Genomic DNA, 25,900 nt, shown 5'->3' with positions numbered 1-25,900 from the left:
CGCACGCAGGCGCAGATTTACCAACGCCAGAGCCGACGGTCGGGGGCGGGAGGGAAGGAAGGGGAGCGCCTAGCCACTTCCCATAATGCCGCGTTCCGGAAGTTGTTGCTTTCCAGGGGTCACTCTGGCTTCGGCTCCGTCGCTCTCAATTCGCCACCAGAAGGAAGGCAGAGCTGGCTGCCCAGCCCAAAGGCCCATGAGGGGATGCAGTTATGGGCTCTGTCGCCGTGGGTGAGTTCTGGGCCCGCTGCCTCGCAGTCGTCGCTCGCCTGACTTCTTGCCCTCGGAGAGCCCCTATTTTCCGCCCCAACCTCTTTCTCTTCTTGAAGGCCCGTCTCCTTAAGTGTGTAACCCGGCTACTTTTCGGTACTGCGATCTCATTGGTTGCATGTCCTGTCAGTTCCAAGAGCTGGCAAATGAGATGCCGCTGCAGGCGCTTCTCGACCCCGTGGACTCCGAGCTTCCCCCGTGGGATCGGAGCTTTTAGAAAGGGAGGAGAGGGGAGATGTGGCAGGTCGAGCAAGTTGGTGGCAGGGACTGCCCTATGGGTTGGGGCTGGGTTTGCAGCCGCGTTCATACAGTTAGTAGGAAAAGCAGGATCTGTCACCTATCTGTTACCTAAGAGAGGACTGATCTTCGCAAAACTTGAAAGCCACGTTAAGACCTGCTGACCAAAGTTTTCCACACGCTTACCTTTTTAATGGAACCAAGTAGGCGGGGGAAGACTGGGAGGGCAGAGAGAGAAGAGACTTGGAATAATGTGAGAGCTGGCAAGACTAGCTTTGATTTAAATTTATGTGGAGTCCTGCAAAGAGTCATTTCAATAAGACGCTAATGCTCATCCGCTGACACTACTTGAAAAGTGTAGTAAGTTTATTGATGTTTTATAGCTGATGGCAGTCACAATACTCTCTCCTCATGACACATGAGTTGCCTTTATAGTTGTCAAAAATTTACTGGGGCTCTTTCCGCAGCACTGGAGTGACCCCTCTATGTCCTCTGCCTGCAGCAATTAACAATTCGCCTTTCAAGTTTTCCTACGGAGTCTGAGCTGCTGCAATCCTCAAAACAGATTTACTAGTGCTGTGTGTCTTCACTACTGCAGATTTCTGACTTCTTATTTTTCGCCCTTTTCTTTTTCACCAGAACTTGGTTGCTTCATTCTTATGTACCTGCCTTTGCACCTTGTAATCATCCTTTATGCCTCAGGTACTATTCTGTTTTTCTATTTCAATGCAAGAAGTATTTCTTCAGGACCTGCAATGTACTAATATTATGCTAGATATTATAGGCAGTTCCAAAGCTTTGCCTGAATCTATTTATTTTTCTAAGAACTTTAGATTCTGCTTAGAGAAATAACTTAAACCCAGATTAAAGATTTAAGAAATACACTGGAATGTCTGATAAGAGGACAAGATGATTAGAGCACGCCATAAATACTGAGGAAGTTCAGTGGAGAGGTTAATTTAGAGTAGAATGATTTACGCTTCCTTGAAATGGAGAACTTGGAAGATTGGTAAGATTTGGATAGATAGAATATTATAGCTAGAAATCAAAGGCGCCAAGGCCGGGGAGGTGGTGTGCAAAGTGTTTTGGTGTGGAGTATAAGAGACAGACTTGGCCAGGTGCGGTGGCTCATGCCTGTAAACCCAGCACTTTGGTAGGCCGAGGCAGGTGGTTCACCTGAGGTCAAGAGTTCAGACCAGCCTGGCGAAGATGGTGAAATCCCATCTCTACTAAAAATACAAAAATTAGCCAGGCATGGTGGGAGGCGCCTGTAATCCCAGCTACTGGGGAGGCTGAGGCAGGATAATCACTTGAACCTGGGCGGCAGAGGTTGCAGTGAGCCACTGCACTCAAGCCTGGGCAGCAGAGCAAGACAGACTCAAAAAAAAAAAAAAAAAAAAAGAGAGAGACTTGATTGGCAGGTAAAAAGTGGTGGTCTTGAAATGCAAACATCTGCGTTTTGGTTTTTTTTTTTGTTTTTTTTTTGTAGAGATAAGAGTGTTTTGTTGCCCAGGCTAATCTTGAACTTCTGGCCTCAAACAGCCCTCCCATCTCAACCTCCCAAAGTGTTGGAATTACAGGCCAGACAGCATCTCCGTTTTAGCTCATCCCTGTTACCCTGTGTGATCTTTCACCATTTTTTTTTTCTGAATTTTTAGTGAAATGTCTCTATTTAAAGTGTTGCTGTGATAATGTTTGTGAAAGGGCTTTGAAGAGCAAAACCACGGTATAATTAATTATAACTTTAGTCAGTTTTTGTTGTTGTTGAGGGATAATAGAGAGTCAGGATTAGCAGAGCATTGGGGCCAAATTTATAAAGGCCTATGGGTGCAGAGTTTAGGGAGTATGGTTTGGGAAGCTGTTAAATGCTTTCAATCAAGAGAGTGATGTGATAAAAATGGCATAACTGGAAGATGAATCTGGTACCGAAGTACCACACCAATTAGAACTAGTTGGATTGAAGGCAAGAACTTGTGTGCTACTTTTTGTATTTGTTTCTAAAATCTGTACTTCTAAATAGGTAGTAGACCTGTATGTACTTTGAGCACTTTTCATGTTTTCTAAATTTGAATTGTTGACTAAAAAGGTAAAGATTTTATGTGCAGCTAGATTTGTCATAGCCTTCCAAAGTGGTTTTGGCAATAATATAATAATGTAAGTAGTTGAGAATGCAGTTGTAATCAATTTCCATTTAGCTAATGCCCTTAGGAAATCCTGGTGTGGAAAATGCACAACAGTGTATCACTTTTTGTATTTGGCTTTGAAGTTATTTTGCAAATTTTCTAACTCCCTTCAGGAGGTTGTTGTTAGAATTATTTTTAATTTTTATTAGAGAAATTATCAATTTAATTTGCATAGACTGCAGAGCTAAGAAAGGTAGCTTAGAAGGAAAGACAAGCAGTTTTCTGTTTAAGAGTGCCACCATTATTTCAGATGTATGTAGTGAGGAGTCAGCTTCCTACAAGTGTCAAGTTCTGAGACCGTTCAAGATCTGTGTAAGAAGACCAGGGTTCTCTCCTGACCTTTACATGTGTTGAAAACCTCTTAAGCTTGCTAAGAATCAGTTTCCTATGCTATGAAAAACAGGGGAGATAACTATTCTATATACTTGAGTTCCTATTGAAAATTAGTTGATTATATCTGACTGGTCTTTGTAAATTACAAAGTGTGATAGACATGCATAATATATGTGGCTTAGTTATATTACTGACTCCTAGAGAAATACTTTTTTCTTCGGTCAAGCTAACTTTATCTTGTCTTCTAGATTGTTATTTTGTGTCAGTAAGTAATCCATAAAGTGCCAACATGGGAAAGAAACGGACAAAGGGAAAAACTGTTCCAGTCGATGATTCCTCTGAAGCTTTAGGTATATTTCATTGATTGAATCTTTAATGTTCATATCTCTAAATGGATATATGTTTTAAAATATGAAAATAGTATAAAAGTGCATATTATTGTTATATTATCTGCATTTTAATGTAAAGTTTGTATCTATATGTCATTTAATAGTTTTCTACTGTCTGTTTTGAGACTCTCTCTCTGACACCCAGATTAGAGTGCAGTGGTGCAATCTCAGCTCACTGCAACCTCCGCCTCCCAGGTTCAAATGATTTTCTCCTGCCTCAGCCTCTGAGTAGCTGGGATTGCAGACATATCCCACCATAGCCAGCTATTTTTTTTTTTTTTTAATAGAGACGGGGTTTCCTTATGTTGGCCAGGCTGCCCTTGCCCCTGGTTTCAAGTGATCCGCCTGCCTCAGCCTCCCAAAGTGCTGGAATTAACATGTGAGAGCCACTGCACTTGACCTTCTATAACTTTTTTTTTTTTTTTTTTTTTTTTTTTATTAATTTTTAAATGGAGTCTGGCTCTGTCACCCAGGCTGGAGTGCGATAGTGTGATCTCAGCTCACTGCAACCTCCACCTAGCGGGTTCAAGTGATTCTCCTGCCTCAGCCTCCTGAGTAACTGGGATTACAGGTGTGTGCCACCATGCCCAGCTAATTTTTGTATTGTTAGTGTAGATGGAATTTCACCATGTTGGCCAGGCTGGTCTTGAATTCCTGACCTCAAGTGATCCACCTGCCTTGGCCTCCCAAAGTGCTGGAATTACAGGTGTGAGCCACCATGCCCAGCCTTCAACATTTTTAATGGCATATTATTGCACTGACCAAAGACCATGAATGCATATTTCATAATTTATATAGATAATTTTCTACTGTTACAGATTTAGGTAATCTTTAACTTTTTAGTATTATGAATGGATCAGTAATAAACAACTTTATAGCTAAATCTCTGTGTACATCCAAATATTTTCCTAATACACATTCTAGAAATATAATTTTTGAATCAGAGGTTGTAAAGACTCTTGATTTCATTGCTAAATTGCCATTCAGAAATGTTTTACTAATATGCCCCCTTGCAGCATAGTTAAGTGTCCATTTCCCTGAACCCTCATCGACACTGGTTAGTATCATCTGTAAAAATCTGTGCTGATTTGGTAGTTGAAAAGGGTACCTTCTTTTTCTAGTTTGTATTTCTTTGTCTACTGAGATTTGGTAGTTTTTTTACATGATCCCATTTGCATTTATATTTCTTTTCTTGGTACAAGATCATTGGACATAAAACTAATTATGCCACTTGAGTAGTTTCTAAACCTCCAATGTTCCTGAAACAACTCAGGCACTGTAGAGTGGTTTGCAAAGCTCTTTACTTATCTTGGCCACAACAGAGTTTTTAGCCTCAGGTTCAACTGCTCATTTTTACACATTGTGTAACTCCACCATCTGGGGAGACAACATGTACTTTTATGTCTTTGTTGATGGCCGTGGCATTTTCAGATTGCCCTTTGCTCTCTAAGGTTACAGTTTAAAGTGTGAGCTATGAAGTCAGAAAGACTTGAGCCTAAATTCTGGCATAGATACTCAGTCATGTGGGCACTAAATCTTACTTTTCTCATTTGTCATTGGGACTAATAGTGTCTTCTAGGGTGATTATAAGGATTAAATGAGATAATGTATGCAAAATATTTAACAAAGTTTATAGAAAGTATTAATATCAGCAATTTTTATTACTATTATTATCTTCTAGGATTGCACAGATGTTACCTCCCCTGTGAAACTTTTGGTGACTTCAGCCCTCTCTTCTTGTGTTGCTACACGATGTTTTGGAGATACTTATAAATTAATTTACTTAGCTGCCTTTCCTACCAGAATGTGAGCTGCTCAAAGAGAAGAGCTGTGACTTGGTCTATTTTGGGCTCCTGAGCATTTAGCACAGTGCTTTCCCTATAGTAGGTGTATTGCTGACTGACTGAAGGACATTTTCTACAAATCTTTAGAGAAAAAAGGAATCATAAATATGATAAAGAGGCTTAATTTGAAGGAAATAGCCAAATAAATTGAAATGAATTTATAGTGGGGGGCAGTGGTGTTTATATTTAGGACTTCAAGAAAGCAAAACTTCACAAATTTGTGTCTTTTATCTCTTTATTACATATTTATCCTGTATTCTTCAAATATCAAACAATTTTAAGTTCAGAATATCTAACAGTTCCTTTAAAGAGTAAATTTCATAGGCCGGGCGCGGTGGCTCACGCCTGTAATCCCAGCACTTTGGGAGGCCGAGGCGGGTGGATCACGAGGTCAAGAGATCGAGACCATCCTGGTCAACACGGTGAAACCCCGTCTCTACTAAAAATACAAAAAATTAGCTGGGCATGGTGGCGCGTGCCTGTAATCCCAGCTACTCAGGAGGCTGAGGCAGGAGAATTGCCTGAACCCAGGAGGCGGAGGTTGCGGTGAGCCGAGATCGTGCCATTGCACTCCAGCCTGGGTAACAAGAGTGAAACTCTGTCTCAAAAAAAAAAAGAGTAAATTTCATTTTTGAAATGTGAATCAAGGGTAAGTTTTAAGATTAACTGAAGAAAGTCATTTTTAACATTATTTATGTTCCTTTTCTATTTGTTTTAATAGAACCTTTGTGCAGACACATTAGAAAAGGATTGGAGCAAGGTAACTTGAAAAAGGCTTTGGTGAATGTGGAATGGAATATTTGCCAAGACTGTAAGACAGACAATAAAGTAAAGGATAAATCTGAAGAAGAAACAGAAGAAAAGCCTTCAGTTTGGCTATGTCTTAAATGTGGCCATCAGGTATGCTTACATTTTAAGATCAATGTGGGATTTTAGAAAAGTCTTTGAACTTATTTCAGAAGGTAGTACCTGAAAGTACAGTTGCCTGTGCATTTATAAGTTTTTTTTTTGTTTTTTTTTTTTTTTTTTTTTTTGAGACAGAGTTTCGCTCATGTTACCCAGGCTGGAGTGCAATGGCGCGATCTCGGCTCACCGCAACCTCCGCCTCCTGGGTTCAGGCAATTCTCCTGCCTCAACCTCCTCAATAGCTGGGATTACAGGCACGCACCACCATGCCCAGCTAATTTTTTGTATTTTTAGTAGAGACGGGGTTTCACCATGTTGACCAGGATGGTCTCGATCTCTTGACCTCGTGATCCACCCGCCTCGGCCTCCCAAAGTGCTGGGATTACAGGCTTGAGCCACCGCGCCCGGCCATTTATAAGTTTTAACAAAATACAGATTCTAATGTTTTCTTTTCAAGATTGGTAAGAATGGCAGAATTTCATGAACCACTTCCTTGTTTATGATAGATTATGAATTCTCCCCTCTTGGTGAATTTTTATGGCTGTGAGGTTTATGATTATGGTTTTTTTTTAGGGCTGTGGCAGAAATTCTCAGGAGCAGCATGCCTTGAAGCACTATATGACGCCACGATCTGAACCTCACTGTCTGGTTCTTAGCTTGGACAACTGGAGTGTATGGTGAGTTTCAGTTCCTCTGCCTGTTGGGTGGAAATCATTTGAAATATTGGAAAATGGAAATGTTTGTGTATGTTTAAGAAGAAAGCAATTTAAAATTTTTGTAGTATTTTTAAAAATACCATCACTTTCAGAAAGCCAAAGAATATGATGTTATTGAGAAGCTTTTACTTGGACATTTGCACAGACACAAAAATTGTAACATAGAAGACTTAAGAATCTTTACCCCTTTGTTTTTCTTGCTTGTGATATTATAAGGCATATAGTGGAGATAAGGACACTAAGAACAAATTTCAGACAAATAAGAATGTAATAAAATTTTGGCTATGAATTTGCATGAAAATAAATGTCAGGCTGGCGTGTTATAGATGCTGCATTGTAACCTCGCTAAAACAGATTTTTACATCTTAAAAATTATTTTCACAGTGGTCCTCCCTGAATGACATCTTTCAATTGTAAAGGTTGTTACTTTTGTTGGTGTAGCTCTGTATTTTGAAACACATGTAGAAAAATCTTTTGACTTCAATGTTATAATCAGCACAGTAAAATGTTTTGGAGTATTTCATCTTACCACTTACACGTAGCCATAATTCTGGCTAATCTTGTTAATAAACCAGAGTTAATATGCATAGTCTTCCTCAGGAAAACAGAATTTTTACTTCCAGTTTCTCTAATAGAGTAAGTTGGTGGTTACACACCCTGGATTCCAGGAATTATTATTTCTCTCCCTTTTTTAGTTGTCAGTTCATCATTTTTCTTCTCTGTGATTTTTTTTGGGATACAGGTGTTACATATGTGATAATGAGGTCCAGTATTGTAGTTCAAACCAATTGGGTCAAGTGGTTGATTTTGTTAGAAAACAAGCCGGTATTACAACTCCAAAGCCAGGTAAAATAATTTGTTTCTTTAATATACACTAAATGTTGATTTGTGTATTTGCTGATACTCAGGTTTGTTATACTACTTAGCATTATATGCAGCTGAGTAACATTAGTTACGGTTGATTTCAAACTATGAAACCATTCTTGGTTTAACTATAAGGTATGAGAAGGGATGTGAAAAATGATCTAGTAGATGTGATGAAGGCCATAGACTATGGTAATAGGCAGTAGGCCTGTTCCCGTAACCCTGGCAAGGCTTACTATAGACCTGCCTTATGCTCTTCTTGCTGTAGTACATTTTGCAATAACAGGATTTCAGTTTGTCTGCTGGGATAATATAAAAGTAAAGCATTTGTGACTCCTTCTAATGGTCAGATATTTCTTAGGTTCTTTCCATGAATAAATTAATTGGTTGACATACAGCATTTGCTTTAAGCATATTCTTTAAGTTTTTATCATCACAAAAGTCTTTGTCAGGGCCAGAATTGTTTGTTTGTACTATGGGATTGATTTTTGGCCCACAGAATTCATTAAAAATTTTATTTCATGTTCACGTTCTTTACTTGATTGTTTTATATTCTTAATTTCACAAGATATGTTCATTTGTAAAGAATTTTTATACAGTATAAAAGGGAGACTTATACTAAAGCACATACTGTTTGGTTTTATTTGTCAAACTAATGCTTACTTTAGGTCTGAGTATTTTTTAATTTTTTTTTGGATGGCAATTTACTTGTATTTATTTAAAATCAAATAGGTGGAAAATAATGCCTTTAGGTAAAACTCACAAACTCTAGTACTGTTTCCCAAGTATACTTTTGCATTCAATATGACTATATTTCACATTTTGCTAAATCTTTTCTTCTTTTTTTTTTTAAAGCAGAGAAAGATAATGGAAATATTGAGCTTGAAAATAAAAAATTAGAAAAAGAGAGTAAAAATGAACAAGAGAGAGAAAAGAAGGAAAACATAGCTAAAGAAAATCCTTCTGTGAATTCTCCTTCCCAGTTAACCGTGAAAGGACTCAGTAATTTGGGAAACACATGTTTCTTCAATGCAGTTATGCAGGTACATTGTCATTTTTTTCCCTTTTAAAAAAGCTGTCATTTTCCTCATAGAATCTGCTACTTGAGTTTTTTTTCCCCCTAAGTAATTTATTTCTATGTATTCAAAGAAAACTTTTTTTTTTTTGAGACAGGGTCTCACTCTGTCACTTAGGTTGGAGTGCAGTGGCACCATCTGGGCTCACAGCAGTCTCTGCCTTCTGGGCTCAAGTAATCCTCCTACCTTCGCCTCCAGAGTAGCTGGGACTACAGGCATGCACCACCACTCCTGGCTAGTTTTTGTATTTTTTGTAGAAACAGGGTTTCACCATGTTGCCTCGGCTAGTCTTGAACTCCTGGTCTCAAGCAATCCACCCACATTGGCCACCTAAAGTGTTTGGATTACAGGCGTGAGCCACCACGCATGGCCAAAGAAAACTGAAGGAAAGTTTTATTGCATGACAGTAACACAGTTAGTGGGCACTGGGGTGCAGTGGGTTTGAAATAAATATTGCTGCTTCCCTCATGGAGCTTGCAGTTGGGTGGCGGAAACACAGGTTAACCCCTCACAGATGCGTATATGTAGTTACAAGTGGTGGTAAGTGGTTGTGAGAAAATCATGGTGGAGGACTGGGGATAGCTACTTCTGATTGGGTGGCGGGAGAATGCCCCACGGAGGTGATGAATAAACCCAGAACTGAAGTAGTTATGACCCAAGTAGAGTAGGGAGAGAAGCATCTGCAATTTTTCATTTTCCAAGTATAGATACAATAGTGATTTCAGTGTTGCTCATGATTTTCTGTTTCGATAAGATAGACACTTATGAAGTACTTGAGTTGACTTGCCTTTAATTAATTTTTTTCTTTTTTTCTTCATCCTACATTTTAGAACTTGTCACAAACACCAGTACTGAGAGAACTACTAAAAGAAGTGAAAATGTCTGGAACAATTGTAAAAATTGAACCACCTGATTTGGCATTAACAGTATGTTCTTTAAACTTTGTCTCATCTGTAACTTTCCTCTCTGAATGTCTGCTTTCTAAATTATTTTAAATAATTAACACTCGCTTCCACCATTTTTGTTTGTTTTATTTTAGGCTACTAAGTTAAACAGTTTCAGGCAAATAGAAGTTATAAAAGGAGGCTTTATGTTTATTTGCTCTGTGTATGCTTTATTTTTCTATGCTCGAATGTTAAGCCTCCTTCTTGGGAATGTGTATGTGTTTGTGAAGCCTTAGGCTTACATTATTATTTTTAACATCTTAAGGTGACTTAAGAGGTGTGTAACCAAATAAATACTACCTTATCCATTTTCATTATTTACATTTTGGTTTGGCTCTTTCAGTTCTTAGGTAGTAAGTGTTCCGGATAATCTAAAACTAAAATAGTAGAGCTGAATTCTGCATTAGACAGTCTATAACCAACAGTTTCTATATTTTTTGATATACATTTTAAACTTTTAAATGGGGCAGTTCTGTCAAGAACATTGGCAGTATATGTTAACTAATTACATTTTCGTAAAGTCAATGATTCCAAAATTTGACTGAAGAAAGTAATTTCTTTTCCCATATTCAGGAACCGTTAGAAATAAACCTTGAGCCCCCAGGCCCTCTTACTTTAGCCATGAGCCAGTTTCTTAATGAGATGCAAGAGACCAAAAAGGGGATTGTGACACCTAAAGAACTCTTTTCTCAGGTCTGTAAAAAGTGAGTATCCACTTTGGTCATGCTTTCAGTGCCTCAGTGAGATGCTGAGAAATAATATAAAAATATTAATAGCATTAAAGTCAACCCTATATATGCAATAAGGCATAGTTTTTTTCATTTGGATTTTAAAATACATTTTATGATAATTAAATCTCCCAAGGGTGTTAATGTACTAAACGGAAATTTGGAGAAACTAGAACTGTCTGAGATTTGGGATATGATCCTAAGATTTTTCTAAAAATAGCTTCATATATCAGTAGACTGATCATTGCTTTTCTGTCTTTTTGTTTTTCTCTAGAGCAGTGCGGTTTAAAGGCTATCAGCAGCAAGACAGCCAGGAGCTGCTTCGCTATTTATTGGATGGGATGAGAGCAGAAGAACACCAAGTTAGCATGTTATGACCATTGTATTTTATAATCCTATCTTCATAAGCTTTCTGTCTCATTTGATATCTTATGAGTTATTAAAATAGTGAAAGCTAGTTATTAAGGCCATCATACATTTAAGTTTTTTCTTACACCAGCTTTTTCAACTAGTGCGTTTTTACCATTAGAATGAGTCTAGAGAATTAACAATGATTCTCTTTCTCATCATGGCTTAAGTTTAGTTGATGTTTACAGCATTAATGTTCTTTAAAGATTCTGTTTACTAACCTCTACGAGGAGAGCTGCCAAATATTGGAAAATGTTTCTCCCAAAATAGTTCCCAGGTGCAGCATACCCTTACTCTTATTCCAAGTCTGATTTAACACTGTTTTTTGAAACTAGGAAGTATTTTCTCTTTGTAAGAGTCAGGGAACATTTATTGCATTTTAAAATTTTTGTTAATTGCCAGGATATAAAATAATGTATTTGGGGATATGAATTAGTGAGTACTAATAATAGTGATAACAACTAATAACTAATATTTATTTTGCATTTATTTTATGCCAGTTGCTGTTTTCAGTGTTTTATATTAATTCTCTTCCTTCTTCGTTTTCACTAAGTTTCTGCGAGGTGAATACCGTGATTTTTCTTACTCCGTAGATTGAGAATCTAGGCTGTAGAGAAAAGTTCAGTACCTAGTGTAGGGTCCCCCAGAAATAATGGAGCTGGGCTGTTGTAAGTACTAGAGTCAGTCCCTGTGGCTTTCACGTAAACATTCTGCTGGTAGGACAAGCTATTTCAGTTTCTTTTCAAAGGAGGTGGGCATGTTCTGAAAAGCTTTGGTTTGAAAAGGTTTAAGATCTTAAAATGATAAGGTAATACCTTCATTCAGTGGTTAGTGATTGCTTTGCAGGCATAGTTCCTTTTTAGCTCCTTGAATTAATTTTGAAAATGTGATTTTGGAATTATTTAGTAAATATGGGGAGCTATAGCTTGATCACTTTCTTGACTTGATTACATATTTTCTAAGGAAAATAAAATTTAAAATTTAATAGTATATATATATCCATTTTATTACTTTTAGAGAGTGAGTAAAGGAATACTTAAAGCATTTGGTAATTCTACTGAAAAATTGGATGAAGAACTAAAAAATAAAGTTAAAGGTAATGTCTCACTTTTTGAACTAAAACAATATAGTTGAATTCCTGTGTACCTTAGGACAAGATTTCTGGTACATGTATTTCCAAGTCCACAATTATTAATGTATAATTTCTCTTTATCAACATTGATTAGTAAAAATTATTCAGTACTTCAAAGGTGAACAGTTTTAACCTATGTTGTATTCTTTTTATGTATTAAAGATAAAGCTAAGATGAATTACAGTTTTACTTTTCAAAAGCTTAAAATTATAATTAGCAGTAATACATTAATTGTGTTTGTTAGTGTGAGTTCTCAGTAGTTGGTTTATTAATCACGGAGCCAACTTAGTTCTTATTGTGTGGCATATGAGGATTAGGACCAGTCTGCACAGTAGAACTTCCTATGTTGATGGAACTCTTCTATATCTTTGCTGTTCCATATAGAAGTAACCAGGCCCGTGTGGAGCCTGAAATGTGACTGGTGAAACTGAGGAACTGCATTTTAATTTTTACTTAATTGTAATTAAATTTAAATAGCCACAAGTGACTAAGGGCTGTTGTATTATAAAGCACAGATTTGAATCAACTCATAGCAACTCTTTGCTTCCTTGGTGCGATTTAGAGCCTGGCCAGTAATGGAGAGAATTATGCCTGCTGGCATTTTCTGTCATAAAAGTATGTTTCTGCATAAATTATCATTTGAATAATGCTTATAGGTTTCCCATATTTGGAAAATTGGCTGACCAAGTAGTAAAAACATTATTTCTGGGAACGTAGGGAAATAAAAGGAAGATTTTGTTTGAAACATTTTCCTGAGGTTTTTCTTTTGTTTCTAAAATATGAAAGGAGTACAGTCTTAGAGTTCACAAAAAAAGTTACATGCATTTTCTCTCCCAGTTTGCTACTGTGGTATCTTTTATCAGTTTTGAATGTTAGAATGTTAGAGCTAGAACTAAGGAGCTAGACTGTCATTCAGCCTAGTCAGAGCTTTTCATTTACACCAGTGGAGAGAGAGAGAGAGAGAGAGAGAGACATAGAAGTCTCGCTGACTTGTAGTTTACTTCCCACTGACTAGATTTTGGATAAGGACTTCTTTGTCTTATTCATAAAAGGCGATTATGTTCAAGTGTGTTATGCTCAGAGGTGGAATATGTAGTACTGACTTCTATTGCATAAAAATCAAATAATGGTGATTATGAATAGAGGAAGAAGTCTGTGGGACAGGAAATTTAAAATAAAATTTTAGAGTTAGGTAAGTAGTGTTAGCTTTTCTTGTTTAATTAATTGTGTAAAGGTAATTGGTAATTGATACACTTTTTTTTCTCTGTAGATTATGAGAAGAAAAAATCAATACCAAGTTTTGTTGACCGCATCTTTGGTGGTGAACTAACTAGTACGATCATGTGTGATCAATGCAGAACTGTAAGTAGATGCCATGGGTACTGGTTTTATTCACTAATATTCATAGAGTAGTTTGTCAGTTGTTTATTTCAAAAACAGAAACGTCTACCATCATGGGATATCTTTTTAAAGTATTCAAATGCACGTGGTTCTTTGTGGGAAATGTCAGCATTCCTTTAATCTTGAAGAAGTTAGTTTAACATTTTATTTTCCCCAACCCAAAGTCCTCAATGTTGTGTAATTTTTTATTTCAAATTTTCTTAAGCCTTTGTTTATTTTAAAACCTACCCCTACCCCCTACTCCACAGGGCAGGGAGGATCTTACTATGTAATATTTAGAGTATTTACATTTTTACATTTTCTTTTTTGATTGGTTAAGGTCTCCTTGGTTCATGAATCTTTCCTTGATTTGTCACTCCCAGTTTTAGATGATCAGGTAAGACTATTGAGTTTATTTTATTCAAGTAGATTTTTTTCCCTGTAAGATTTTATGTGGAAGCCTTGTAACTGTTTTTAAGCTTGTGTATTATTAGCTCACGCAGAAATTTTTCTTAATTTGAGTTAGACTAATTTTTAGGATTTCAATAAAGAACAGGGTAACTACTTTTAAAAATGAGGATGGAAAAAAAAGATGATGTATTCAGAATTCTGATTGGTTTGCATGCAGGGAAGTATTTTCCTTATATTAAAATTACTACTTGTTTTTGTTATTGAAGACTAACCATGAATCCCTTGCACACCTAAGTTCATAAATGTTAAATAAAGAGTATTGTTTCATTTTAGAGCCACATGAATTTGGTTCCTTTTAAGAGATGTTATGAGTATTAGATAAATAATTATTCAACTTCATATGAATTATGAGTCCCTTGGCTTGTTACTTGGTAATTGAAATCTCACTAAACTTTATTTTCTCTTTCTCTGAAACTGTCATATGCATGCAAAGAAAGAAAAGAATAAAAAGAATACACTGTGGTGACATGTATAAATCACTTAGAAAATACATTTGGAAGTGGACATATTTACAGGGTGACACAGCATGTATCTAATAAAATTCATTGTATTTCTATTACACTTGTATGTGAGGTTGCCTTTTTGCTGTTTTGTTGGTTTGCTTGTTTTCTCACTATGTGAAGATTGCTTTCTAGTATATTAGATAAATAGATTTTGTCTCACCTATTTTCAAATATTGTGGAAAATAAAGCTAGTATGTAATAGAAGTAGAAAAATACTTAAGATAGTACTGATTTTTTTTTTTTTTTTTTTTTTGAGACGGAGTTTCGCTCTTGTTACCCAGGCTGGAGTGCAATGGCACGATCTCGGCTCACCGCAACCTCCGCCTCCTGGGTTCAGGCAATTCTCCTGCCTCAGCCTCCTGAGTAGCTGGGATTACAGGCACGTGCCACCATGCCCAGCTAATTTTTTGTAGTTTTAGTAGAGACGGGGTTTCACCATGTTGACCAGGATGGTCTCGATCTCTTGACCTCGTGATCCACCCGCCTCGGCCTCCCAAAGAGCTGGGATTACAGGCTTGAGCCACCGCGCCCGGCCTGATTTTTTTTTTTAATGGTAGTTGTAAAAGTTTGTGTTTGACCCATGTTTCTGTATTTTAAGAGTGGTAAGAAAAGTGTAAATGATAAAAATCTAAAAAAGACCATGGAGGATGAAGATAAAGATAGCGAGGAAGAAAAAGATAACGACAGTTACATAAAAGAGAGAAGTGATATTCCTTCTGGAACAAGTAAGCACTTACAGAAAAAAGCAAAGAAACAAGCCAAAAAGCAAGCCAAGGTGAGTATTTAGTAGGAAAATCATACATTTCTAATTTGGCATTTTGAGCCACTGAGTTTGTAGTCTGAATGACATTGGTTAGACATGTGTGTTATTTTATATATAGCACTTTCATTTGGCAATTATAGGCTTTAGCTGATTTTGTATTCTCTGCAGAGAAATTGCTTTGAATATATGTGAAGAAGAGATTGTGCTTCTTTTTTTTTAAGTCCTACATTGCTTGTAAGAAGTATTTGTAGTAAATTTAGTTAATTAACTTAATTTTTTGGGTTAATATGTTGACATTCACAAATTTAAAAATATATAAAGGTAACAATAAGTCCCCCACCCACCCCTTTTTTTTTTTTTTTTTTTTTTTTAATCTGAGACTCTCACTCTGTCACCCAGGCTGGAGTACAGTGGCATAATCTATGCTCACTGCAATCTCCATCTCCCAGGTTCAAGCGATTCTCCTGCCTTTGCCTCCTGAGCCGTCAGGACTATAGGCACATGCCAACAAGCCTAGCTAATTTTTATATTTTTAGTAGAGATCGGGTTTCACCGTGTTGGCCAGGCTGGTCTCAAACTCCTGACCTCAACTGATCCACCCGCCTTGGCCTCCCAAAGTGCTGGGATTACAGGTGTGAACCATCATGCCCAGTTGACCACCATTTTATGACAAAGGTAAACATTTTTGTTTTTTCTTAACATATCCTTCTGGAGTTTCTTTTGGAAAATATGAGCAAATACAAGTATGTATTCTTGGTTTTTTTCTCCCCTTTCTTACTGTACACACTATTCTGGATTGTGTTGTTTGTTTATACTTATATATTTGGAGTCCTTTCCATTTTATATATAAAACTTCTTCATTCTTTTTTTTCTTCTTTCTTTTATTTGAGACAGAGTCTTGCTCTGTCGCCCTGGTTGGAGTGCAGATGGTGAGATCTCAGCACAACCTCTGCCTTCCAGGTTCAAGTGATTCTCCTGCCTCAGCCTCCTGAGTAGCTGGGATTATAGGCATGAGCCACACACCTGGCTAATTTTTGTATTTTTAGTAAAGACAGGTTTTGCCGTGTTGGTCAGGCTGGTCTTGAATTCCTGACCTCCGGTAATCTGCTCATCTCATCCTCCCAGAGTGCTGGGATTACAGGTGTGAGCCACTGTGCCTGGCCCACCCTCCTTCCCCCCTTCCTTCCTCCCTCCCTTCCTTTCTTCCTTCCTTCTCTCCTTCCCTGTTTTATGGATGTACCATAATTCATTTAACCATTTCTCTATTGGTTTATTTTGTTCCTAGTCTTTTGCTATAATGGTCAGTGCTCTAGTGAATAACCCTATATATGTGTCATCTCTAGGGTAAATTTTGAAAAGAAGGATTGAATTTGTAGTTTTGGTTGATACTACCTAATTGCCCTTGACAAAGGTTTTTCCTGATCCTTGACAGCTGTGTATTAATCAAACTTCCAGATTTTGATTGGTGTGTTAGATGGAAAATATTATCTCAGTGCAGTTTTATTTTGTATTTATTTTAATATAAATGAGCTTAAGCATATTTTTATGTTTCAGAGCCATTTGCGTTTCATTTTCTTTGAAGTTTTTGCTTATATTTTCTCATTTTTTATTCATGTGTTTCTCTGTTTTCTATGGAAACCACATCAGAAAATATTTGGGTCCCATCTTCTATGCTGCCCTTCATTCTTCTGGTATTAAAACGTAGCCTCACAGGGGCTCTTCTTTCAGTTACAACCACCAGAAATGCTAACCCCTTTGGGTTTTTAAGCATTTCAGTACCAGGAATCTTGATTAAATGCCTTCCTTTCTTCTCTATTTACAAGTAGGTTGCAAGTGGTAAGAGTGATTTTAAAGGGTAAAAGTTCTTTACTTTCTCCTATATATGCGAGTGCTACCTTGCTTCTTTGCTAACTTCAGGCCATTATTTTCCCAGAATGCTTTTGTCTATTCCTCTGATGAAAGCAGTCCTGTACTATTGCATCCTTGAGTTTTCTTTCAGTTGGTTTTTTTTATCTCAGTGAAACATTGACCCAATAATTATAACTCCTGTGGATACGTTTCTTTCTGTTATGTGTGTAGTCAGACCCGCCATATGCTTTAACATTTGGCTGCCTGGGTTTAACAATCTTAGTACTCTGCCTGGATTACTTCTCTTAGCACAGAGACCATGTCTTGGATATTTTCGTTTCTGCAGTAGGATGATTGTTTTGATGATTGGTGATGGTTTGTTCCTGATTTCATTTAAAGAACTTTTTCTTTCTTTCTTTCTTTCTTTTTTTGGAACAGAGTCACTCTGTTGCCCAGGCTGGAGGGCAGTGGTGTGGACTCGGCCCACTGCAGTTCCCACCTCCCATGTTCAAGAGATTCTCCTGCCTCAGCCGCCCAAGTAGCTGGGACTACAAGTGTGCACCACCCACGCATGCCTTACAGGCATGCCTGGCTAATTTTTTGTATTTTTAGTAGAGATGGGGGGTTTCACCGTGTTGGCCAGGCTGGTCTGAAACTGCTGACTCAAGTGAGACACCTGCCTCACCCTCCCAAAGAGCTGGGATTATAGGTGTGAGACACCACACCTGGCCTGAATAACTTTTCTTCATTATTTATATATTTATTTTTTGAGACAGAGTCTTGCTCTGCTACCCAGGCTGGAGTATAGTGTGCATGATCGTAGCTCATGGTAACCTTGAACTTCTGGGCTCAAGTGATCCTCCTGCCTCAGCCTCCTGAGTAGCTGGCACTACAGGTGCACACCAACGTGCCCAGCTAGTTTTTATTTTTTTTAGAGATGGGTCTCGGTATTTTGCCCAGGCTTATCTCAGATTCCTCAAGTGATCTTGCTTTGGCCTTCCATAGTTCTGGGATTACAGGTGTGAGCCACCATGCCCAACCAGTTTCTTCATAATTTATTTGATCCTTGATAGTAAAGGAACTTTTAGGATCAGGTTGTGAGAGTGAACTCTTCCTTAGGAAATTATTTTTAACAAGCAACAAAACTGGATATAGTACATGTGTATGTTTTCTCTTTCTTCCTCTCTCTTCCTTTTCTCCCTCCCTCTTTCTTTTTTTTTCTTTCGTAATATATTATACTTTTTACCCAGAACCAACGAAGACAACAAAAAATTCAAGGAAAAGTTCTTCATTTAAGTGATATTTGTACTATTGACCATCCTGAAGATAATGAATATGAAGCTGAAATGTCACTTCAAGGAGAAGTAGATATTAAATCCAGCCATATTTCACAAGAGGATGTTATGCATAAAGAATATTGTGTCAACCAGAAAGATTTGAATGGCCAAGAAAAAATGATAGAAAGTGTAACTGACAATCAAAAATCCACAGAGGAAGTTGATATGAAAAATATCAACATGGATAATGATCTGGAGGTTTTGACATTGTCTCCCACTGAATGTACTAGAAATTTAAATTGTGCCTACCTGAAGGAAGGGACCAATGGAGAAATGGACATTTCCAGTGGTTTCAAAAACCTGAATTTGAATGCTGCTCTTCATCCTGATGAAATAAATATAGAGATTCTGAATGATAGTCATACTTCTGGAGCAAAGGTGTATGAGGTCGTAAATGAAGATCCAGAAACTGCTTTCTGTACTCTTGCAAACAGGGAAGTTTTCAGTACTGATGAGTGTTCAATTCAGCATTGTTTATATCAGTTCACTCGTAATGAGAAACTTCGAGATGCAAATAAACTGCTTTGTGAAGTATGTACACGGAGACAGTGTAATGGACCAAAGGCAAATATAAAAGGTATTTTAATTCTCTAATTGTAAGCAAAATTAATATTCAAGGGCACATTTTGCACTGCATAGGCAGAGTACTCCTATTGTAATTGTATCTGTATTTGGATGGCATGAATAAGTGACGTCTTCTGTGTAAATATTTTAATAGAAGGATGGAAGAAGTAGGACTTTATTGAAGTGGCTAGTACTCTGTGACTTCCCAGCAGCAGTTAAATGGGACAGTTTTCTCCTTGACACCTCTCCCTGTGGGTAAATTATCCCCTTAGAATGGAATCACCACAGCATCCTGACACATAGTGGCTATTTTTTCCCACCCTTATCTCCTTTGTACCCAGGATGCCAGACGACTTTATCAATGTACTAATGTGGCACGCCCAGTGCAAAGCATGGAGATGACAGTGGTTTCTTACACTCTTCCTCAAATGGGAAACAGGAAGACACTGACAATTTCTCCCATCTCCCTACTGCCATTTTTTTTTTTTCTTTTAGTTTGGGTAAATAGGATGTGGAGGGCCATGGAGTCCTAAGGATTTTTACTAAAATTGTTGAAATGTTTTAAAATTCTAAGTAAAATTTTATTTATTTACATGTAGAGACAAAAAGTAAGCTTGTTTTCATGTGTGTGTGTGTGTGTGTGTGTGTGTGTATCAGCTCAGAGACCATAAAAAAGAAGGCTTACTTTTTGTCTGTATGTGTGTGTGTGTATATATATATATATATGTATTATATCTTATGCATAAATATGTTACTTATATATGATATATATATATCTGCTCTCTGAGCATACAAAAACAGACTTACTTTTTGTATGTGCGTATGTATATATGTATATATGTATCAGCTCAGAGACCACACACATACACACATATTTTTGAGACAGAGTTGTGCCCTGTCTCCCAGGCTAAGCTGCAGTGGCCAATCTCAGCTCACTGAAATCTCCCGGGTTCAAGCGATTCTCCTGCTTAAGCTACCCAAGAAGCTAGGATGACAGGTGCCCGCCACCATGCCTGGGTAATTTTTGTATTTTTAGTAGAGATGGGGTTTTGCCATGTTGGCCAGCCTGATCTTGAACTCCTAACCTCAAGTGATTCATCTGCCTAGGCCCCTCAAAGTGTTGGAAGTACAGGCATGAGCCATCATGCCCAGCCTAAAAAATATTTTTTATAGATGAACATTTGCAAATGATTTGATGATGGAGTATACTAACCTTTGAATCTCATTAACCAAAATAGTGTTTCTCCACAGTAATTCCATTTTTCTCTTTAATAGATTATAATCACTTTCGGTTATTAACAGTATTTTAATTTCATGACTAAGAATTTATAGAAATTTATATCTCATATGTAAGTACTAAAAAATATCTTTGATTTTGCCTCCTAGTCCACAGATTCTACAATATTTGTTATCTGGACCTTCATAGAAAAAGTTTTCTGATCCTTGTTTTAGATGTTCGAAGTGATTTTATAGCAAATCTGAATGTTGCAGGGGTCTGAAATGATTTTCACACTGCTAAAGATATCTTCCTTTCTTTAGGTGAAAGGAAGCATGTTTACACCAATGCCAAAAAGCAGATGCTAATTTCTCTTGCTCCTCCTGTTCTTACTCTTCATTTAAAGAGATTTCAGCAGGTAATCCTTATTACCCAAAATTTGTTTTGAATATGTAACACCTGCTTCATTATTACCTACTTTGCTCATTACTGTCTCAACATATTACTATGTTTCTTTGGTTTTCTGTTGTTTCTCAAGTCTAATGTCAATGAAGTAGGAAACGGAAAAAAATATGTGCTTGGTAGAGGTGCATGTGAAAGTGGAGGCACAATCTCCTGAGATTTCCTAGACTCATGTTTATGTTCCTTTTTTTAACCTGAAATAAAGTAAGGCATCTTTTATTTCAGGTTACAAAAAGAAAAAGACTGAGCCGGGCATGGTGGCTCAAGCCTGTAATCCCAGCACTTTGGGAGGCCGAGGCGGGTGGATCACGAGGTCAAAAGATCGAGACCATCCTGGTCAACATGGTGAAACCCCGTCTCTACTAAAAATACAAAACATTAGCTGGGCATGGTGGCGCGTGCCTGTAATCCCAGCTACTTAGGAGGTTGAGGCAGGAGAATTGCCTGAACCCAGGAGGCGGAGGCTGCGGTGAGCCGAGATCGCGCCATTGCACTCCAGCCTGGGTAACGAGTGAAACTCCATCTCAAAAAAAAAAAGAAAAAGACTGATATATTACATATATCTCATGCTTTGGAATATTAGCGATTTTTTTTCTGTTTTGTGTCTGTTTTCTTATTTTTACTGACCCTTGATAAGAAGACACTGCTGCATTGGATTGTCATCATTTTAGTGGAAAATGATGGAAAGTTTTCCATCTTTTCTGGAAAACTTTTGCTATAAGCAGTATAACTTCCAAACTGTGTTCCAAATTCCAAAAGTACCTTCAGCATCTTCAGAACGTTTTTCCTCTTGTGGTTGGTATGGGCTTGACTAATTGGGTGGGCCTTTATTAACAATTCACTAAGCTTGGTTCCAGCATGAGGCTGAGAGTATGTGTTTCACAGAAAAGTATTATGCTATTGTTGAGTTTTAAGAACTTGGAACCACTAGTCTAATCTGGCATTTCTGGATGGCTGAAGCAGAAACTTTGAAAATTTTGTCATGAGAACAGCTTTTTTCTCCTTCTTTTTGAGACAGTCTTGTTCTGCCACCCAGGCTGGTGTGCAATGACATGATTATGCCTCACTGAAGCTTTGACCTCCTCTCTCAAGCGATCCTCCCACCTCAGCCTCAGTAGTAGCTGGGACTGTAGGTGGCTACCACCGTGCCCGGCTAATTTTTTAACTGTTTTGTAGGGACAAAGTCTCACTGTGTTGCCCAGGCTGGTCTCGAACTCCTGGGCTCGAGTGATCCCCTTGCGTCAGCTTCCCAAAGGGCTGGGATTATAGGCATGTGCCATCATGCCCAGCTGGGAATAGCTTTCTTAATGTGTTGGTGTCTGTTCTTTGTGGTGATACATGTGTACTTAGCAAATACAGACCAACTTGGAATCAGTTGGTGGTTAGGAAGAATTGAGTCTCCAAAGAAAATTGAACTAGGGCTTAATATTGATACTGTTTTGGACATCGGAGGGGACTTCAGTTTACTTAACCTGTATTGCTTTTCCAGGAAAAGAACTCAGTCTGTTATGTTTCTCCTTTAGGCTGGTTTTAACTTACGCAAAGTTAACAAACACATAAAGTTTCCTGAAATCTTAGATTTGGCTCCTTTTTGCACCCTTAAATGTAAGGTAAGTGAAAGTGGTCTTTTTCGGGAAAGTCCTTTAAAGTCAAATCATAGCTTACTTACCTAATGCTTCGGTAGCATCTCACTTAAGTATGAAGTTGATAACAGTCACTGGGTAGAGTGTGTCTTTGTTCATTGTAGCTTTATAATTTAAAGATCAGTGATGAATCATTTTGAAGATTGAGTTGTTATTTCAATGTTTAGAGTCCCCCTTATTATGGCACACATTGTCTTGTGAGCTGAGGGCATAAAACTAAAAGTAGCAGATCTGTGAATGAATAATCTGTTTAATATGGTTGAATATTAAGGCTGGTGAACATAGATCGGGGTGGTATACACTTAACCCAGCATATTGGTGGTTCAGGAATGGCTCTGTAAAGTAAACCATGCTTCAGGTATATTTAAAGAAGGAGTAAAAGTATGATGAATCATGATGAAATGAGTTTTGCAGGCAGAAAGAACAGTAGGAGTAAAGGCAGCAGTGTAAAATAGGATGTTGAGTGCCAGAGACTGGTAATATATGTATTTCTAAAACTTACAGTACAAAGTATAGAAGAGTTGAGAAATGAAGCCAGAGAAGTGAGATAGGAATGAAGTTTTGGAGTGTTCTCATGGTGAGGAATTTGGACTTCATTAGGTATACAGTGGGGAGCCCTGAAAAGCTTAAAGCATTGGGGTGGCATGGTCAGATCTGTGTATGACATAGGCTACTTGTTGAAGTATGGAAGCAGGATTTTAGGAGGGAAAGACTAGATAGAGGCAGGGAAATTAGTTAAGAGGTTGTTGCATTAATTCAGCCAGTAGTTGATGAGGGCTTAAAGTTGGGCAGGAGATGGGGAGATAGAAGGAATATTTCAAGAGGTAGAATTAACCAGACTTAATGGTTGATTGGCACTGGAAGGTGAAGCAGAAGACTTTATAAGTGGATGCTGAGGGTGGCAGAGAAGGGGTTGAAGATGATTCCTGAGGGCTGGCTGGACAGATGGGAGTACTATAAATTGAGGTAGGAAATATAGGGAGAAAAGCAGGTAGAGAAAGGATAATGACTTCAGTTTTAGATACATTTGAGTGTCAGATATCTTTGAGACAGTTTTAGATACATTTGCATGTCTGATATCTTTCAGAAAATGTGCTTAGTCTAGAAAACATTTGTATATACATACCTGAGACCTATGGCAGAGAGGTTAGGATTGGCCCAGGGCAAAGGTTTAGAAATCAGTACATATGTGGTGGTTTAAACTATGAGAAGATGGGATCATTTATATGTAGAGTTTGAAGAGAGAGAGAGAGAGAGAGAGAGAGAGAGAGAGAGAAGAGATGGCCAATGACAGAACCCTCCCAAATGTCTGAGTGGAAGAGCAGGGGTAGAAAGTGAGGATACCACAAAGGATCTCAAAGAATCTCCATGTTAAAGAAGATTCTGGGGCCAGGCGTGGTGGTGCACGCCTGTGATGCTAGCACTTTGGGAGGCCGAGGCGGGTGGATCACTTGAGGTCAGGAGTTTTGAGACCAGCCTGGTTAACATGGTGAAACCCTGTCTCTACTAAAAATACTAAAATTACCTGGGTGTGGCATCACATGCCTGTAGTCCTAGCTACTCAGGAGGCTGAGGCAGGAGAATTGCTTGAACCTGGGAGGTGGAGGTTGCAGTGAGCCGAGATCACACCACTGTACCCCAGCCTGAGCAATAGAGCAACAAACTGCCTCAGGAAAAAAAAAAAAAAAGTCTGGGCAGTTGCTGTGAAGGGCATAATGGAACAGGCAGCTAAGGACAATGTATTAGATTATAGTTACATTGAGGATTGTGACAAGGTACATGATCATATATTATACTTCTGTTTCTTGGCAGTAGTGGCTGTCTGGGTTTGGGGCATAGTAGGTACATTATAGGATTCAGGGTGAGGTTTTGTGATAAGTTGGATATAGTGATAAAGTTAGTGGTGAGTACTGAGAGGAGATTATTTGTAAGTGATACATGTGGTTGAAGTTCTCAAACTTTAATGTGTTTATGTGAATCAGACCTACAAATTTTGATTCTGTAGGTCTGGCATGGGATCAAAAATTCTGCATCTTTAATGTAAACTCTCAGGTGATGCTGATGCTAGCTGTTCATGACCACATTTTGAATTGCAATGGTCTAGACTGCATATGGGAATTGTATTAGTCCGTTTCCATGCTGCTAATAAAGATATACCAAGATTGGGCAATTTACAAAAAAGGTTTATTGGACTTACAGTTCCACATGGCTGGAGAGGCCTTACAATAAGGGCAGAAGGCCAGGAGGAGCAAGTCACATCTTATATGGATGGCAGCAGGCAAAGCAAGAGCATGTGCAGGGACCCTACCCCTTATGAAACCATCAGCTCTTGTGAGGCTTATTCACTATCATGAGAGCAGCATGGGAAACACCCGCCCCCATGATTCAGTTACCTCCCAGTGGGTCCCCTCCCACACGTGGGAGTTGTGGGAGCTACTATTCAAGATGAGATTTGAGTGGGGACACAGCCAAACTGTATCAGGAATGAAGTGAAAAGTCTTCATAGGCCAGGAGAATGAGCATCAGATATCCTTTCTAGGTTAAAGAGTACAGAGTAGGTGAGATGAGAGTTGAATAGTAGAAGACTTGTGGACTAAGATGAAAAATAAGATTTATGTCCCTTGAGCTCAGGAGTTTGAGACCAGCCTTGGCAACATGGTGAAACCCTGTCTCTACAAAAAATTAAAATTAGTGGTCGTGCTGTGTGCCTGTAGTCCCAGCTATTCCAGAGGCTGAGGGGGAGGTTGCAGTGAGCCGAGATCACGCCACCGCACTCCAGCAGTGGGAGACAAGAGTGAGACCCTGTCTCAAAAAAAAATTGTATGAACAATTCTGAGTGATGATAACCACAGAATCTAGTCCTGATTGTGGCTGGCTAAAATGGAATGGCATTTAAAATCCTGTGAGCATCAGACATGGACAGAGAAGTACTAAGTTTTTCAGTGAATACTGAGGTACAGATTGGGAAGCTGAGGCTAGAGACAGTACTACTGAAAGGCAGTGTTACCTGTTTAAGGACTTTTTACGTGTGAACATAAATAGTTGTCTGCAAAATGGCTCCTGGCCCAGAGAATGCCTGTTTCTGTTGCCAGCCCTGAAGTCCTAGAAGAATAAGCGGCCTCCACTTTCTGGTGGGGAAGGGGAACACTTGAGAGGTGTAGTGTGCTTCTCACCGACTCCCTTGGGGACATTTAAAAATATAAGGGGTAATTTTTGGCACAACCTAAAATACTGTCTGTTTAGGGCGTAAATTTTCAACAGGGTATTCACGGTTGTTAATAGCTAGGGTTAAGATATTCTGGAATTATCCTCAGACCCCTAAAGAAACTGGCAAGTTGAATTCAGTTATTTGGTACCTGAGCCAGGTAACTGATTGCATCAAGTGGCCTATAGCTTTTCTAGCAGGGGAACAATGGTAACTTTATAATAAAAATAGAAGTGTCTCAAGCTGAGAGAGAAAATAGTAGACTCATGAATGATTTCTGTACTCTGAAAGTAAGACCCTTTCCAGGCCGGGCGCGGTGGCTCAAGCCTGTAATCCCAGCACTTTGGGAGGCCGAGGCGGGTGGATCACGAGGTCAAGAGATCGAGACCATCCTGGTCAACATGGTGAAACCCCGTCTCTACTAAAAATACAAAACATTAGCTGGGCATGGTGGCGCGTGCCTGTAATCCCAGCTACT

The 25,900-nt window shown here is 38.4% G+C and overlaps 1 protein-coding gene across 6 annotated transcripts in view; it reads left to right on the top strand.

Moving 5' to 3' along the window:
* The first annotated feature begins 70 nt into the window (after positions 1–70).
* Positions 71–25,900, top strand: part of USP16 (ubiquitin specific peptidase 16) — a 26,703-nt gene continuing 873 nt past the window's right edge. Inside the window, exons 1-17 of one of the 6 annotated variants that reach the window (XM_032277089.1) lie at positions 71–231; positions 1,147–1,209; positions 3,272–3,373; positions 5,978–6,156; positions 6,736–6,839; positions 7,621–7,724; positions 8,598–8,785; positions 9,649–9,744; positions 10,336–10,466; positions 10,765–10,852; positions 11,916–11,994; positions 13,301–13,392; positions 13,751–13,807; positions 14,983–15,159; positions 18,246–18,909; positions 20,436–20,530; positions 22,098–22,184. In XM_032277089.1, the coding sequence (XP_032132980.1) occupies positions 3,313–3,373; positions 5,978–6,156; positions 6,736–6,839; positions 7,621–7,724; positions 8,598–8,785; positions 9,649–9,744; positions 10,336–10,466; positions 10,765–10,852; positions 11,916–11,994; positions 13,301–13,392; positions 13,751–13,807; positions 14,983–15,159; positions 18,246–18,909; positions 20,436–20,530; positions 22,098–22,184 (2,202 nt within the window). In that variant the 5' untranslated portion in view covers positions 71–231; positions 1,147–1,209; positions 3,272–3,312. The remainder of the gene's footprint in view (positions 232–1,146; positions 1,210–3,271; positions 3,374–5,977; positions 6,157–6,735; positions 6,840–7,620; positions 7,725–8,597; positions 8,786–9,648; positions 9,745–10,335; positions 10,467–10,764; positions 10,853–11,915; positions 11,995–13,300; positions 13,393–13,750; positions 13,808–14,982; positions 15,160–18,245; positions 18,910–20,435; positions 20,531–22,097; positions 22,185–25,900) is intronic. The other 5 variants (XM_032277091.1, XM_032277092.1, XM_032277090.1 and 2 more) reach the window with 5 other exon arrangements.

The sequence above is a fragment of the Sapajus apella genome, unplaced genomic scaffold (genome assembly GCF_009761245.1).
Source record: "Sapajus apella isolate SASKATOON/1434 unplaced genomic scaffold, GSC_monkey_1.0 scaffold8, whole genome shotgun sequence".
NCBI lineage: Eukaryota > Metazoa > Chordata > Mammalia > Primates > Cebidae > Sapajus > Sapajus apella.
This window is presented reverse-complemented; position numbering and strand designations above follow the sequence as displayed.